Raw genomic sequence first — 16,758 nt, 5'->3', positions numbered from 1 at the left:
CTCGTGATTCATTTTCACGCACAAAAAAACTTCTCCACACACACACACACACACACACACACACACACGATGTGGAGGTATGCGCTCATCGCATATTATAATCCATATAATCACACCAGGTGCATGATTTTTTTTATTGTCCCGCTGACAAAATCCTGATTACTGATGGGGTGTGTGTGTGTGTGTGTGTGGGGGGACTGTTTGTAGGTTAGTGAAAGATTGCTGTGGCCGTAGATAAGAGGATTAGAGTGGAATTAGTGTCATTCCTCCCATCGCCGCGAGGAATAGATTCATATCGATTTTAATCAGAGATAGAAAGATCCGACACAGACCTGCAGACAAAACAGACCGAGGCCGACTGCGAGAGCGAGAGGAGGCGCGAACGACAGCAGCAGCAGAAGGTTCCTGGAGATCATCGCAGCCGGGATGTTCAGCTGCAGACGGAGGAGCTGCACAAGCACCTGCTGCAGAGACACATGCATGTAGGAACATATATATACAGTATATACATGCATTTAAGAGAGAACCGCAAGAGATCACCCATGTGTTTGTCTTCGTTCTGGAGCTCTCTGGTTGGCTGCGGGATGTTGGACCCGAACCAGCAGCATTAGTCTGCGGGGCGGTGTGGACGCCAGGGAGCTGGCCGGCGATGCTGGCGTCGTGTCAATTGTGGCGGGGAAACCTGTGAGACATGAAGGCGGATGTGCTGACTTGCCTGGCTCTGGCTGCCGCCGCCAGCCTCGTCGCCGTGGTGACCGGCGGTCGCGGCTCTGGACGCAGGAGGCACAAGGAGGTCTTTCTCGGGGAGAAGAGCAAGTTCCAGTTTGGAGGGTGAGACTCAGATGGACCCAGATCACACACGTTTGTCACCGCTCGGCGCGAGTCAGTAGATGATGCAGATGATTAGGAGCGTCTCTCGGTGTTCTCTTCGACTGTTTGTGCTTCTTAAACCTTCATTTTGTGGTCACTAGGGGTCAGCGCAGCAAGCTGCAAACACAACACCGACATGTTGTCACCTGATAAAGTTGATATGAGCAAACATTTGCGTGCATGTATACAGCCAACAGATACGGAGCAAAGGAGCACGCTGACTTATTGGGACTTTGTCTTATTCACCGTACCCCCCAGAGTTAGATAAGTCCATACATACCCTTCTCATCTCCGTGCGTGTTGTAACTCTGTCTGACGCTCCCACCGCTAGCCTAGCTTAGCACAGATCCTGGAGGTGAATAAGCTAAAGTCCCAATAAGTCGGCGTGTTCCTTTAATTTGGAGCAGAGCGTGTAAACGGAGTGGAGAGGGGAGAATTCCCGCTCTTCGATCACGGAGCTGTTCGTTCCTTTCGCTCCCCCGCATAAAGCCTCTCCCGGCACCTACAGTTGGTGCTTGGATCGCGATGTATGTATGGAGAGATTGACATATATATTAAAAAACTAATTGTAGTAGTATGAGTATGAGAACATCTGGAAATTATTTCACCAGTTTCTAAAAAAGGAGACGTAGGGGAGCGTCTACAGAGGGTAAGTGCGGTACAGGATACCTAAAATTCAATAAGTGGTGAACCCCAGAAGTAGCCTGACAAGGCAGACTCACATCAGGATGTTGGGTCTGGGAACTCACCCATTGGCAGGGCTCAATCTGAGGGGCGGGATAAACGGTTGTCTTTCAAATTCCCTCTGCACGCAATAGGATAGCGCTACAACCAGGCAGAGCAACGCTAGTTGATAGATTAAACTTTTACCGTCGGCAAAACTCCGAACACATCTTCCTTTTTTAAGAATGATTTCAGAGCCGTTCTTTGTTCTTCTTCTCAAAGAAAAGCTGAACTCCAAGTCTTCCAGAGTCGCGGCCAAAGCCGATTCCAAAGACCGCTGTTCGCCAGCAGCAGCAGCCATTGTCTTTGTTTTCAAGTAGCGGGGAATTCACGCAGAACCGTCTCAACTCTGCCGTCATTATGTTAAGCCCGCCCACCAACTCTATACACGATGTGATTGGCCTGAATAGAGTTCGGTTTTTCCAGATCGCAAGCCAACGGAGAGTTGCTAGACTGACCCTGGCTGTAAATTACATTTTCTGCTGCTAGGGTGCGTCTAGAGCTCTAGGCTACCCCAGAAAGGGGAAAGGACTGAGACATGTCTTAGAGGGTGACAGCAGAGGTTAAAAGTTGTAATTGCAATGAAAAATCAATAAAAACATTGTTAAAAAAAAAAAATAAAGAGCTAGTGTAAGCTATGTTAGCTCCTGGGGGAAACCTGCATTCTACAATAAAAAGTACATATAGGTAGGCCAGATGGCAGGCAGTGACAGCATTGGAGAGGGAGGGTGAGCGTCGTTCATCTGCATGTACTGCGTTACAGAACACCGAGACGGGCTCGGGCATGCTTCCATCTCATGGTATGAGCGGGACCGGAGCGAAATTGGAGGGGGAGGAGACGCTTGAACATTTAAAAAATCCGCCTTGCGCCCCTTTTAAAATCGTCACCCTTGCTCGCTCTCCGCTCACATGCTCTGATTTTGAGTCATGTTTGTGGACACCATCGAAGTTTAGCGTGTTAGCATGCTAACATTTGCTTATTAGCACTAAGCTCGAACTACAGCTGAGGCTGATGGGAATGTAGTTAGTTTTGCAGGTATTACCAAAACCAAAGTATTGGACAAAGTTTGACAGATAAAAAGTGCAAAGAGTACTCAAACAATTTAGCAGTGCGATCTTTGTTACAAACTGGTTGGACTTGATGATGGAAAAGGATCAAATTCGATGCAGCTGAGCAGAGAGGTCGTATTTTTGTATTCCTGTGGTTTGCCAGGAAGCTGTGATCTCACTTCTAACGAACACATCACTCAGAAGTTCCCATGATTCAAACACTTTCACTTCCCTGTTGCACATAAAAACCACAAATGACCTAAAACACTTCTTCCCTGAATGTAATATTAGGTGCTCAGTTTTCACCGACTGTGCTGTTTTTATTGCTCACAGCAGCACACTGACTTCTGCAAGTTTGAAATGTTCCAACTTTTGGCAGAGAGAGCGCTCCTCAAACACGTTTTGTTTGTCTAGTAGGAAAACCTACAAACTGAAGGATTTAGACCACTCGTTAAAACATCACTGAAGCTTTAAATTGTTATCATTTGAATTATTCAGGTGTAGCTTTAGGATCAAAGTAGCTTATTTCAAAGCAGTAACTGCAATAAAACATATAAAGGATATTATGAGGGTAAGATTAAAAAGAAAAAAGAAAGGATTGCTTAAGAGTTAATAAAAAAAAAGAATTTCATTCATTGGAAATATTCCAATTGAGTCTGCAAAAAGTGTTTTATTTGAAACCTGTTAATGAGGCAGAAAAAGACTAAAATCAAGATGCATAGTTTTAGACTTTTTGATGTAATTTATTTCGAACATGTAACAAAACAAAAAATAGCTTTAATGGCACTCTGAGAGCGCAGACCTCCACCAAGGTCACGCCCTGTCTAACAGCGTTAATGTCGGGAACTCATTTTTCCGATTATTCCGACGCCACATGAATGCCGCACAGTCACCCAGTCTCACAATTTGTTTTTTTTATAAAAGTGAAAAATAATATCTTTGCCCCGTGATTTAGATCCGTTTCGATTTGATTTATTTAATGATAAAAAAGACATATAATACTGCACAGCAGTGATTAGATAGGCCAACATTAAAAATCACAGAGGATAAAATAAAAACACAATGAAGTTCGAAGGCTTATTTCCATTGTGATCCAAAATGTAATGGGTTTCTCCTTCTCCTTCTCCATGGTGCACCCTTGCACCAAGTTTCATAAAAATCGGGCCAGTAGTTTTTCTATAATCCTGCTGACAAACAGACAAACCGAGCCGGAAACGTGACCGCCCTGGGGACAGTTACAACAAATAAAAAGAACAGTAAACATACATTTTTACTCAGGGTTGTGGTGCATTTTATTACGTATTTCACACCCATTCGGTCTCTGCATTAAAAGCCTGTTTCTTAAGATATTAACTGAACTCTGGTTTATTTCCAGATTAAATAGTTTAAGCCACATTTTGCTCTTTGTTTGTCGCAACAGCTGGCAGACGGTTGATGTGTGTGAAGCATGACCATGAGAAAAACAACAAAGTGATGTAACCCTCACTGTTTGACTGACAGGTGACCTGTAGTGCAACAACACGGCGATGACAGCAAATGAGTCAGGAAAGTAACTAAGTAGATATAGTAGAAGACTGACTTTTACTGTAACAGAGTATTTTCAGTGTGGTATTAGTACTTTTACTGCAGTAAAGGAACTGGATACTTCCTCATACACTGGAAATGTGTCAAAAAGAAAGTGAGCCCGGTTGGTAATTAAGTTTCTTTAAAAGGGAGTTTTGAGTTTAGTTCCTGGAGTAAGCTTCAGGTTTTGAGATTATTGTCAAATTTGGTTTGTTTGATGGATGTGATTGCTTCAAGGTTAATTAAAGGGGGTTATTGAGAAAGGATTTGGCTCAAACACTCAGCCTGACCCCACAATAACAAGGAGACCAAGTGTGTGTTTGTGTGTGCGAAGGTGTGTGACTTTCAAAGAGGCTTTTCATCCGTCAGCAGAGAAAATTTCAAACAGCTCTGATCTTTTTTCCCCACTGTGTTCACCTGTGCACTGCACGTGTGTGTGTGTGTGTTTAGAGGGGGTAAACACACACACACACACACACACACACACACACGGTGCAGCGGTCGTGCTCAGGCTGTAATTACATCTTCTACATCCTGAACGTCGTCTGGTCGGGTTTGCCCTGGCTGAATGTCAGACATGTATAGTATTTTACGGTTTATTTAACTGCGTGCGTTTACTTTATGTCGTCTGAAGACGTCATCACTCAAAACACTCGCACTGTGACGACAAATGGACACAAAGTTTGCATTTCACCGCTTGTTTTGCTGCTGAAAACACACACGATGCAACGTCACATTTAGTTATTTCAAGCAGCTTCAAAGAAGGTTCAGCTTTAAGGTGTATTCATGGCCTTTCAATTAGAAGTTTGACAAAGAAAAATGTCCACTTTCTTTTGCCTTTTGGGCAATCGCAACAAAAGATTTGTGATGAGCTGCCAAAAAAAAAAGAAAAATTACTAATTGTATTGAATAATTTCCCATTTCAATTACATCTTCTGCAAATATTATCTCTCTACATTCTGGTCTGGTGCAGGGCATGTCACTTAGGTGGAGATTCTTCTTCCCCGAGATATACAATGTAGAAAAAAGTATTCAGATCCTTTTATTTAAGTGAAAGTACTTAAACCACACAGTTAAATATTCTGTTACAGTAAAAGTCCTGCATTAATGTTTCTTTAGTAAAGGTCTGTAAGTAAAATCAGTAAAATGCCCTCTTTGACTGTTATTCTATTATAAATCATAAGATTAGTATTACTCATACATCATGAAGGTTGAGAAAGAAAGGACTAATGGGAAATGTAGTGTAAAAAGCTTATTATCTGCATCACAGTGATGTGCTTCGAGCAGCTGGTTGTATGAGGATTGTTTTGAAGCCTAAAAGAGAACATGTCCACACGTGTGTACGCGTGCACGTGTGTTTGTTTGTTCATGGAGCCGTGCCACGCCTTGATTGAGGTTATGGTTTTGGCAAGATGAGAGCAACGGCCGGGAGGGAGGGAGGGAGGGAGGGAGGACGGAGAGAGAGAGGAATCCACAAACTGTGTTTCTCTAATTAAAAAGTGCAATTTAACCAACCGATCACTCAACACAGTGTGTGTGTGTGTGTGTGTGTGTGTGTGTGTGTGTGTGTTCGGTGATTTTTTTTTTTAAAAAACGCGCAGACGGATTGACTACAAGCTGAAAAGACAGGACAGCACCAAAACACTGCTGATAAAAAGTGAACAGCTGCTGAGAATCGAGGAGCACGACTTTGCTATGAGACCAGGCTTTGGAGGTTAGACACACACACACACACACACACACACACCAGACACACTTTTTTTTAAGTTTTTTTATATTACTTTAACCGTTAGTGTTACTTTCCTTTTTCCTTTTTTAAGTTCTTTCTTCCTTGTAATATTTTTTTTTTTTACATGTGGAATGTTTTAATACTCTTTTTATAGCACGTATTACCACCAACGCTAACGTTAAAACTAAATGCTAACCTTCAAACAGGCCAAAATGTCCTTACAATGTAGAAATGTCCTCACTGCAATTGTTTAAAACTACAAGCGCCCACACACACACACACACACACACACACACACACACACACCTCATTTCATCCCTGATGATTTAATCCACTCGCTCACACAGCGTCCAGCAGAAAAAATCTCACCCCACGCTGATGATGTGGTGGTTTGATGATGTGATGATGGGCACTGGGTCACCCAGACAACGGATGTGTCAATCCCAATCACCAACACTGACCCAGATTACACAATTGTGTGTGTGTAAGTGTGTGTGTGTGTGTGTATTGTGTGAGTTGGGGGATTCGAGTGCATTAATCTGGATTATATTCCAGGTCTGGAGCAGATGGAGGGGTGGGAAACAACACAATCTGCAGCTAAGATCATCAGTATCAAACACACGACAATAGAGTTTAGTATTTCTGCAGAGCTATTATTGCTACTTTTACTTAAAGATATAAATATGATAATAACATTTGACCGAGACCCGGTGCTAATATGGCACCGGTGTCTTAACGACCGTTATTTCCCGGACCGAATAGCAACGCGGATTTGAGGGCCTTATTTAGGTGCCACTTAAATTAGACTTAGACTTAGACTTCTCTTTATTGATCCTTTTGGGATGACTCCCGCAAGGAAATTAGATTAGATTTCCAGCAGCAGATTTCAGTTTACAAAACACAAAAAGAGAAGGTATTAAAAACAGTATAGAAAATACAGTATAAGAAGAATAGACTTTTAGCTAAATATAGGAAGTAAACAAAAACTACAGATAAATAAAGATACATATATATATATTTATATATATTTATATATAGGAATGTGTATGGCATTGTGTTATTATACAGTGAATAAATGACATTTAGCCTAAATAAATTAGCAGTTAAGAGCAGTTAGAGTGTATGTATGTGAGTAGATTATTAATTAATTGCACAGTGAATGAGTGGCTACCACTCCTTCCCTTCCTTCCTGTTCTGTTCTGTTCTGTTCTGTGCCTGCGCTTCTCTCTGATGCTCCGAAAAAAAACGGATGTTAGAGACAACTGAAACATAGTTAACGCTACACTCAACAGCAGGTAACGTTAGCCTACCATTAGCCAGCGGCTGGAGTAAACACGGTTAAAATGCTGACAGCTAAACGGTGTAAAAGTTTGTCACCTTTTTCAGCCCTTCTGAGTTTGCTGGTATGATCTGTCCAATCAGAGTTTTCTGTTGCACGACTAAAACAACTTTTGAACGTACGTTGAACGTTTGACGATTGTGATTGGTTTAAAGAAATGCCAATAAACCAGAGCACGTTTTCCTCCCTTCCCTGGAATCTGTGTGCACTAGCCAGACCCTCCTCCGCAGCGCGGTGGAGGAAGGTCTGGTAAAGTGAGACTACTATAAACAGGATTCAAACTGCCATCTTCTCTTTGTGCAGCCCAATCACTGATCCTGACCTGAGAGGGTTTTAAACTCATTATTTTCACGACCACAAGAGGTGCATGTCACCAAAATATAAACATAGTTAAGACAATGCTGCCATTTTTTCTGGTGGTGACAGTCTCTTCCTTTCATTCTTCCATTCATCTCAAAACATTATTTTTTTAAAAAAGATCAAAACTAAACTCTTTCTCACTTTGACGACCTTTTGACTGGAAATCCTGGTTATACCTAGCAGCCCTGAAACTTCTTTGGACCCTCGTGTTTAATTTAAATAATTTAAAGTCACAGTGTTTTTGTTCCACGAGATCCTCTTACTTTCTGACCAGGGTTGGAAGATGTACTCCGATCCTTTACTTACTGGTGATAACTGTAAGAATATTCCTTTAAAAGTAATCAAAATGTTTACTTAAGTAAAAGTATGAGTATAATAAGTAGATAAAAGGCAACTGTCTGCGATGCCGTATTAGAGCCATTGTAGGTAAAAATGAAAAAAAAGTGTGTTTCTTTTGTTAAGGAACCACATCACTCCACTTTGTAAGGTAAGGATCAACAAAACATGGTATTTTGTAAAAATGTTATATTTCTTCTGTGCAAACATCTGAATTTCTAAAGTAACTGAGGCTGTCAGATAAATGTCGAATTATAAAGTGGCATGAAAAGAAATACTTGAGTAAATGTCACAGTCGCACACAGCCTCCTTGTTGCCTTCGTATCTCCTCAGTCTTTTTTTTTTTTTTTTTTTTGTAGTTTATTTAAATAGGGACAGATACAAAAAAGCATAGATTATTACAGAAATAACAATCCGATGCCTGTATCACAGTATTTGTAGCCAAGGCTAATTCGCAACACCAGTCCCTAGGAGGGCTTTTAACAGTTCAACTAATAGAAGAAGTCAAATTTTTACAATGAATACAATAAAATGTTCACAAAAAAAAAACAGTTAACAGCAATAAAAATAAGTGTAGTCAATAAACACATTAACTCGGACTCACACAGATGCACACCTCACAAACACACAGCTATATATTTCATATGGCATGATCACACTGCTGCTGCTGTATTAACCATGCTTTTACAAATTTTTTAAAGGTGGACAATTTAAGTATAGCCTTTATATTTGTAGGGAGCCAGTTCCACAGTTTGGCTCCCTTCACGGAAAAAACATTTTGGGCAAAAGAGGTTTTACAAAATGGAATTTTACAGTCTCCACATGCAGCAGCTCTGGTGGATCTTGAAGATTCCAACCTGTTCACGAATTTACAAAGTGGTTCAGGTGCAAGTCCAGCTAAACATTTAAAAAACAACTGTATGTATCTAAAATTAACAAAATTAACAAAGTTTAAATTTTTTTATATAAGGTTCGTTGGCGTCCTGTGTGTGTCTGTGGTCCTGTCCGTCGTTCAGGGTGGGGACAACAAGAGCACCCCTGTCTGCTCCCACGGCCCGCCGCGTTTCACCCCACTATACTTTCACACAAAAGAGAAATCTCATCTTTTCCTGCCTCAGATAAACCTATTGCTGTGTGTGTGTGTGTGTGTGTGTGTGTGTGTGTGTGTGTGTGTGTGTGTGTGTGTGTGTGTGTGTGTGTGTGTGTGTGTGTGTGTGTGTGTGTGTGTGTGTGTGTGTGTCCAAAGAATCACAACCATTCCCTCCTCAGATCCCTCCCAGTCCTGAAATACACGTGAGACATTTTTGTTACTTGTATCTTGTTACTTGTTAGTATTTCAATATCGAGGTCAACTTTTAAACTAAAGACATCTGTAAACGTCCCAACAAACTTCACATCAGGCCGCCGCGTCCGTTAAGGCGCTGACACACTAACCCGATAATCGGCCGTTAGACAGTCTGGCGAGGTCAGTGACTCGAGTCTGTTCGGTCTGTTCGGTGTGTCCCGTGCCGTCGTCAGTCCGGGGGGTCTGTCGACGTTTATTTTGGGCCGACCTGACGAGTTCAGTCGGCGGCAGGGCAGTCGGGACTCACCCGGAAATGGGGAGCGGAATGAGCGTGACTAGAGTCTCTCAAAATCTGACGAAAATCTTTTAAACTGACCTTTGTTGAGCTGAAATGAAGACAGATTCAGCACGGCCTATTTCTCTCTTAAAATGTTTTCAGAAACATGTTTGAGTGAACTATTTTAGTACAATATGAGATCGTATTCTGAACGAGCCGCCATGACAGTCTGGCTTTGAATTTCCGGAGAAAACAAACCAATGTGACGCGTTCGTCCAATCAGCTGCCGCTTTTAATTTTTTGGGCAACAATACAGATTAGCGCCGCGTGCTGTTATGGAGACGTATTACGTCTCGTCTCTTCGGTGTGTTCTGAGGCACTTTTTGGACCAACACGGGGAGACTGATCAGTACGACTGGCTTTTCTGCCGACGGTCGGCCATCTGGTTGGTGTGTAACCGCCTTTATATTTAAAAATTGTGAGGCCAAATAAACTGCTTGAAACTGGGTTTTTTTACTAGCTCTGTAAAAATCGCTATATTTCTAGCCTTATAAAACACTGTGTGACCTCGTCTGGTCCTAGTTTCAGGCGGGCCCTGATATTGAAACTCCTGAGCCGTCACATACTGCCCTATGGCCCCAAAATACTTCTTTCCATAGATTTATATTGTTTAAGAGATTTCTGTAAATCAGTGGATATATATTTTTTATTTCAATTCAAAACAACTGATGAAATGGCTCATTGTGGTTTAAAAAACTAAAGTAAAAATCAGAAGTATTTCACTTTAAAACCATTATAAATGTACTTAGTCACAATCCACCACTGACACATACTGTACATTCATCTGCCAGATGAATGTGATGTAAACTATTCTCATACTGTACAGAAATTAAACCTCTGCTTTAAGGGCAGTAAAAATAAAATCCCAAAAGGGGTAGCTGTGACGTTAACATATTTTATTTGTAGTAAGTGTGCTGTAACATAGAAAACCACTGGTGTGGTTCTTTGTGTGTAGCCTAAAACCTAAACCTACAGATGCTTCCCGAGCAGAGCTTTGATAACAGAGTGTTCCCGCCCAAGCTGCCAGTGTTACGCATGGCTGGGTTGAGTCAGTATGGACTGTGTAGGAGTCTGACGTTTACGTTCTCCCAAAGCTGCTCAGAGAGTCACCTCTTAATCTCTCTCCACCTTTCACCTTACCCCTCATTTGATCGGAGAGTCAAATCAGAAATACTCACGAGGCTGGACAGAAACATCCCACGGCCTTAAATCTGCATTATGCTGCTTATGACTGCATGAATTGATCCATCTGCGGCCGTTGTGTTTTGGGATTAAACGACTCATTTTAAAACGCTGAGCACACAAATATCTTTTGGGGACAAAAAAAAAAAAAGCACCAGGCAACATTTGTATGTTTTTTAAGGTAAATCTGCAGCAGCTCACTAACTAAGATGTTGTAGATTTACACAAATAAAAGTCCAGAGCTGGATTAAGTGACCAGCAGGACAATCTGTGCAACACATAATGAACTTTTGCTGCCTTTTGGGGCCATACGCAGAGAATAATATCCTCTTTTTTAAGGCCAGATCATCCAGAGATCAACTTTTTCCTTCAACACCTGCACAGATGGAAGGGTTAGCAGTAGGGCTGGGCGATACGGAGGAAATCAAATATCAGGATATTTATGACTAAATGCATCGATGTCGATAGTGTAGGGTTGGCAATTGGTGCTTTCACAAAAAAAAAATTTAATGAGATTTTAGATAAATAATCATCAATAATGTGGAATTGAAGTGGAGTGAAATTTAATAGAAAAAATTAATATTTTTTTCCCGCTATATACTGACTATGTTTACATGCATGCACGAAAATAGCGTGATGTTAAAACAAATCTGCAATTCTCCAAATGATATTCCCTCAATATGTTTCACAACAGATTTTCTGAGAAAATGAAGTTAGTACGTGCTTGTTATTATCAATTTAGACAATGTAGTTGTATATCACGATATCTCGAAATGTGATTTCATCACGATATGATTCCATTGAAAGACGATAAATGATCATTTTGAATTATTACCCAGCCCTTGTTGGCAGCATTGTTTCACCGTTGCTGAGCAAACACGCAAAGTCAGGCTGTCAATCACATAACTTACCGCACTAATGACGTTGCTTAATACTGCAGAAAGAAATGTGAGCCCCTGATTTCCTCTCTTAGTGATGCAGGCTGAGCAGGAACAACCACGACCAACTTTTCCTTTTTCATCGACTTGTTAACATGCTGCTGATGGTTGTTCAAGGTTCACCACCAGAGGATGTTTTCCCTCGATCCCAGAGAGCCCAAAAAGTGGAAACTACATTTGTGTGTCCTTGAGAAACAGGTGCTGCCCGATCCAGACATCTGAATTGCAGATTTCAGATTTCTTTGAGTCGTTCATATCCTGTTGATCTGGTGTTGTGCTCATTGACGGTTGTATTCTAACCGGGTCACCAGGACCCGAAGGACAAAACAAGGGTTAATACAGCACCTTAGTGCTTGTTTGTACAGCATTTTGGTCAGCTTAAACTGTGTTTAAATGTGTTCTAGAAACAAACTTTACTTACTTACTTTACAAGAGACAGGGTTTAGAGAGCAATTCTCAACAACATAAACGTGGTCCTTCAGGACCACGTTTATGTTGTTGAGAAGGACCACACAAGGGTTAACAATATTGTTTATAGCCCGTATTTTATCCCCATCTTGTCCAAATGTATAATTAAGGCACTGTAGTTAATGCATTTTACTCCTGTTTATCTTGAGGTTTTGTGTGAAGAGAGATTATTCTCCTGTCACAAGTTGCAAGGAGCTTTTGAGACGCCTGACTCACAAGGGCTAGCTGACAAAGAGTTTGTGTCCGGGGTGGGAGGGAGGGCGTTCGTGCGTTATCCTTCAAATGTCCAGCAACATGAGCGATCAGCGGGCCTGCTCAGCCCCTGCAGTTCAGGACCTGTTTAGGCAACAAAACGACTTGGTTAGGTTCAGGAAAGGATCATTGTTTGGGTTGAAATAAGTTAGTTTGTTAGGTCACTTACATAGGTGGCGTTAGTTAAGTACGTGAGAGAAGTAAGTTAAGCCCAGGAAGCAGAAGGTCACGCGTACTGTACTGTAGCTGCTACCTTCAATGTTGTTGTTTTTAAATCCGGAGATAAATGTGTTGATGGTATGATGGGAAACTGTTTGAATACAAAAACGTAGTGTTGATGTCGCCTCAAAAAACTTTGAAAGTTGAACCTGACCTTTTTTTCCACGAGTTTCTCTATAAACTGTTTTAAACATCTTTTGACTGGGTGCGACATGGGAAAAGGAAAGCAGCTAAAGAGAGAGAGAGAGAGAGAGAGAGAGAGAGAGAGAGAGAGAGAGAGAGAGAGAGTGACCTTCTGTTTCAGGTTTTTCCCACCAAAGAGCACGCGTTGTCGGGGCTACGTTAAATGTTGAGTCGGCACCGCTTGGTGGTTTTTACGAGTCACGTCGGGACAAAGCCGGGCTGCAGCAGGAGCTTTATGGTCCTGGCTGTCAGATGAACTTCATTAAATAAAGTGTTCATTGAGCTGCCGGCCTGCTAACATTCAAGTGGAATTAACACACTGTACATCCACAGAAAGCACACAGACACTTTCAAGTATATCTTTTTTCTCCTTGTTAGCCTTGAGGGTGAAAACAGGAATATACTGTAAACCACGTCTAGACGGAGATGACAGACCAAACCAGTGTGTGTGTGTGTGTGTGTGTGTGTGTGTGTGTGTGTGTGTGTGTGTGTGTGTGTGTGTGTGTGTTCATGCACACTGAACCAGCAGACATGGTTTTGGTGATTTGCAGGTCAAAATGCTTTTTTCATTTTCTTGGTCTGGACTTTGGTCTTTGAGGTATATTAAATAAAACAACAGATTAAACCTGTGACCTCTAAGATACTAACAGAAAACCGTCTCAACAACAATATGTAGCTAGACACAATTAAAGATGCAGTAGGTAAGACTTATAAAACTAACTTTCTGTCATATGATGAAACTGACCCTATGTTCCAGTAGAACTACATGAAGCAGGTCATTTAAAAAAAATAATCCAGCTCCTCTGGCTCCACCTACAGCCTGTAGTGCGATTTGCAAAAATCCACCGCTCCCTGTTCAGATGCACCAATCAGGGCCAGGGGGGATGTCTAACTGCGTGTCAATCACTGCTCATGCACACACGTTCATTCTCCCTTGTGGGGTGGGGGAGGGGCTTAGGAGACTGTTTTGGGCTTTAGCAGAAAGGGGGGAGGGACTGAGAAGTTGTTTTTCTTCACATTTTTTGGCTAAGTCCTGGATATGCAAAACCGGCGCAACGTCATAGAATGTCTCTGAACAGATTCACTCCCACTTTTAGGGGAGAACAATCCAGAGGAGGACAGAGGAAATGTAAATCGCTCCAAACTTTTACTTTAAACAAACCGTTTTGAATTAATAACTATGCCGAAAGGTTGCTGAGTAGTTTGTTGCACCAACAATATATCCAAAAACCCCGATCTTCGATTTGTCCTCTTGCCATGTCCTAAAATAGATCCTGATAGATGGGCTTTGGCTCCAGGCTATAGACCAGACCAGCATCACCGAGGCTCCCTATGAGAGGGAAGAATCATGCTGTCACATCAGGAGAGAAACAGCTGTTGTGTAGCGGGTTAATCGAGACTTTCACACTGATATATGAGGCTCATAAGAAACGGGAATATTTTCAGTCAGTGTGGTAAATGATGCTGGTGACAGTTACTACTGATGGATAGCCAACATTAGCTTTAGTGGGAAGCTGCTAACAGTTTAGCAGCATCAGACTGTCGTCTCCAACTAAATCTCAGCTTATAGATCGAACAGTTGGTTATTAATAACAGGTTGATTAATTACAGACGACACTCAGCCTAATAGTAGTGATTTAATCAGATATGTATTTCTACATTTAGCAGTATGCGGCCACCGTGTTGGGTCATTGATCTACTGATACAGGGGAAGACAGGGGACATGGCGGCGATCAACCTTAGTTTATTAAGGTATCGTGAATGCTCAGGTTCAGGCAAGGTTATACAATAAACATTAGACATGTGTATAAAACAAACCATCTGTTTAACAAGAAAAAAATCCACACACATTTGTCAAAATTATAATCCAAACACACGTCAAATTGCATTGACTTCTATGGGACCGTCGGTTTTCTGTCCCCCAAAAGGGGGGCGCGGCCTTGAGTTTTAGCGAAGTACCCATATGTGCCGGTTGTGTGTATGTATGTGTGTATCTTCCCAATCCTAAAAAAAGATGAAAAGAGTTTTTTCTACTAAAACCTAACTTTTCTTTTATTGGCCCACATACTGTTATGCACTCAATACTCACTCATATGTTTCGGTTCACTCATTTCCCGGTTCGTTCAAAGTAATAAACCCAGAGATCCTCTGCCTAAATTTTGAGCTCTGTGTAATATCACTCAATTTAGCTTTTTCTATGGCAAGTTTTTAAAGCTTTTTCTGACTTTTTTGTCACTTTTTTTTTTTCCAAGTTTGTCACTTTTTCTGATGTCTCTGTGGATTTTTTTGGAAGTTTTTTCCCCACGTTTTTGAAGCATTTTTATCACTTTTTTCAACCTTCTATCAGTTTTTTTTAATACTTTTATATATTCTTTTTTTTATGTTTATCAGAGGTGCAGTCGGAAGAGATGTGTTTTGAGCCTTCGGTGGAAGATGTGTAGGCTTTCGGCCATCCTGATGTCAATAAGGAGCTCATTCCACCATTTAGGAGCCAGGACGGCAAACAGTCGGGATTTGGTTGAGTGATTAGTTGTCCCTCGCTGTGAGGGGGCAGCGAGCAGGTTGGCTGATGCAGAGCGGAGTGGGCGGGTTGGGGTGTAGGGTTGGACCGTGTCCTGGCTGTAAGCTGGGTCTGATCCGTTCATGGCCCTGTATGCAAGTACTAGTGTCTTGAAGCAGATGCGGGCAGCAACTGGTAACCAGTGGTAACCAGTGAAGAGAGCGGAGGAGTGGTGTAGTGTGAGGGAACTCTTTACAAATGACATTTGCTTGCTTAAGAGAAAGTTTTCATACATCTTGACATATAACCTATAACCGTCCACAGCATTAAAATAACTATATTTCAATGTGTAGTCAGGACCTGCTTTACATCGAAAATAGTCATTTGAATACAGATGAAACCAGAATTATAATGTAATCTAGATTCAGAACTCAAACCTCCTATGGCGCCATTTTGATGCTACCAAGCCATCACCTCCCGTTAGCATCCCATTGACTGCCATTCATTTTGACATCACATTGACAGCGAATAACTTTACATCTGAAGCGCTTAAAGACTTTTTTTCTCCATTGTTTATTTCTAAAGAAACTCAACAATGTATAAAAGGCTCCATTACCTTGTACCTCACGTTATGGCTCCGTAGCAGACGCTTTTGTAAAAATAGGCTAACGATTGTGTCATAACCACGCAACTTACTGTCGCATAGTAGAGGAATTACCGTATAGTACAGGAGAAGCTCACAGGCAGTTTGGACTTCCATTAGCTGTTTAGGTTTAATTACTAATGTTAACTAGCATTTTAGTTAGCAATAATTAGCCTGTGCCTATGTTATCTCCTTAAATATACCTACGGAATGATTGAGATTTCTCTTGGCACAGCTACCAGAAGACTTGGAGGCTGCTCAGTAACGCTCAGCGCTCATCGGAAAAGTGACTTCTAATATCCTCCACTGGTCTCCGTCCAGAGCAACGGGATCTGTTGGTCCATTATATACTGTCTATGTGTCTAACAGCACTCCCATTTCAGCCTAGTTTAAATGTAGACACATAGACATCGTTTGAGCTGCAAATCACCAAACAAGCACACTGAGTGATGGGAAAGTTCACAGTTGTCAAGGTGATTTATCCGTACTGTAAACTGACAGTCACAGTGGCACATTCCCCGGTGGTTGCGTTCCCCTCATTGTTAAACTTTTAACATTGACTCTATAAAGAACATCATGATACAGATGTGAGAGACCTTTAAGAGTTTAAGACAACAGTAAAATCATTGCTGATGCTTGTGGTCGAGTCAGGAATGAGCTCTGTAGTCTGCAGGCTGCAGCGGGTGGATACATCCTAAAATTAGCCGAGTAGATTCTTAGGAAAAGGCAGAAAGACCACCAAACGGCGTCATAGTTGGTGGACAAATGTCCCTGAAAATAT

The 16,758-nt window shown here is 41.6% G+C and overlaps 1 protein-coding gene across 2 annotated transcripts in view; it reads left to right on the top strand.

Annotated features, from left to right (window-relative positions):
* The first annotated feature begins 266 nt into the window (after positions 1-266).
* LOC120551896 (gamma-aminobutyric acid receptor subunit rho-3-like) overlaps positions 267-16,758 on the top strand; it is a 30,483-nt gene continuing 13,991 nt past the window's right edge. Inside the window, exons 1-2 of one of the 2 annotated variants that reach the window (XM_039789467.1) lie at positions 267-831; positions 5,808-5,920. In XM_039789467.1, coding sequence (XP_039645401.1) covers positions 692-831; positions 5,808-5,920 — 253 coding nt within the window. In that variant the 5' untranslated portion in view covers positions 267-691. The remainder of the gene's footprint in view (positions 832-5,807; positions 5,921-16,758) is intronic. The other variant, XM_039789468.1, reaches the window with a different exon arrangement.

Source organism: Perca fluviatilis, chromosome 22 (genome assembly GCF_010015445.1).
Source record: "Perca fluviatilis chromosome 22, GENO_Pfluv_1.0, whole genome shotgun sequence".
Classification (NCBI taxonomy): Eukaryota; Metazoa; Chordata; class Actinopteri; order Perciformes; family Percidae; genus Perca; species Perca fluviatilis.
This window is presented reverse-complemented; position numbering and strand designations above follow the sequence as displayed.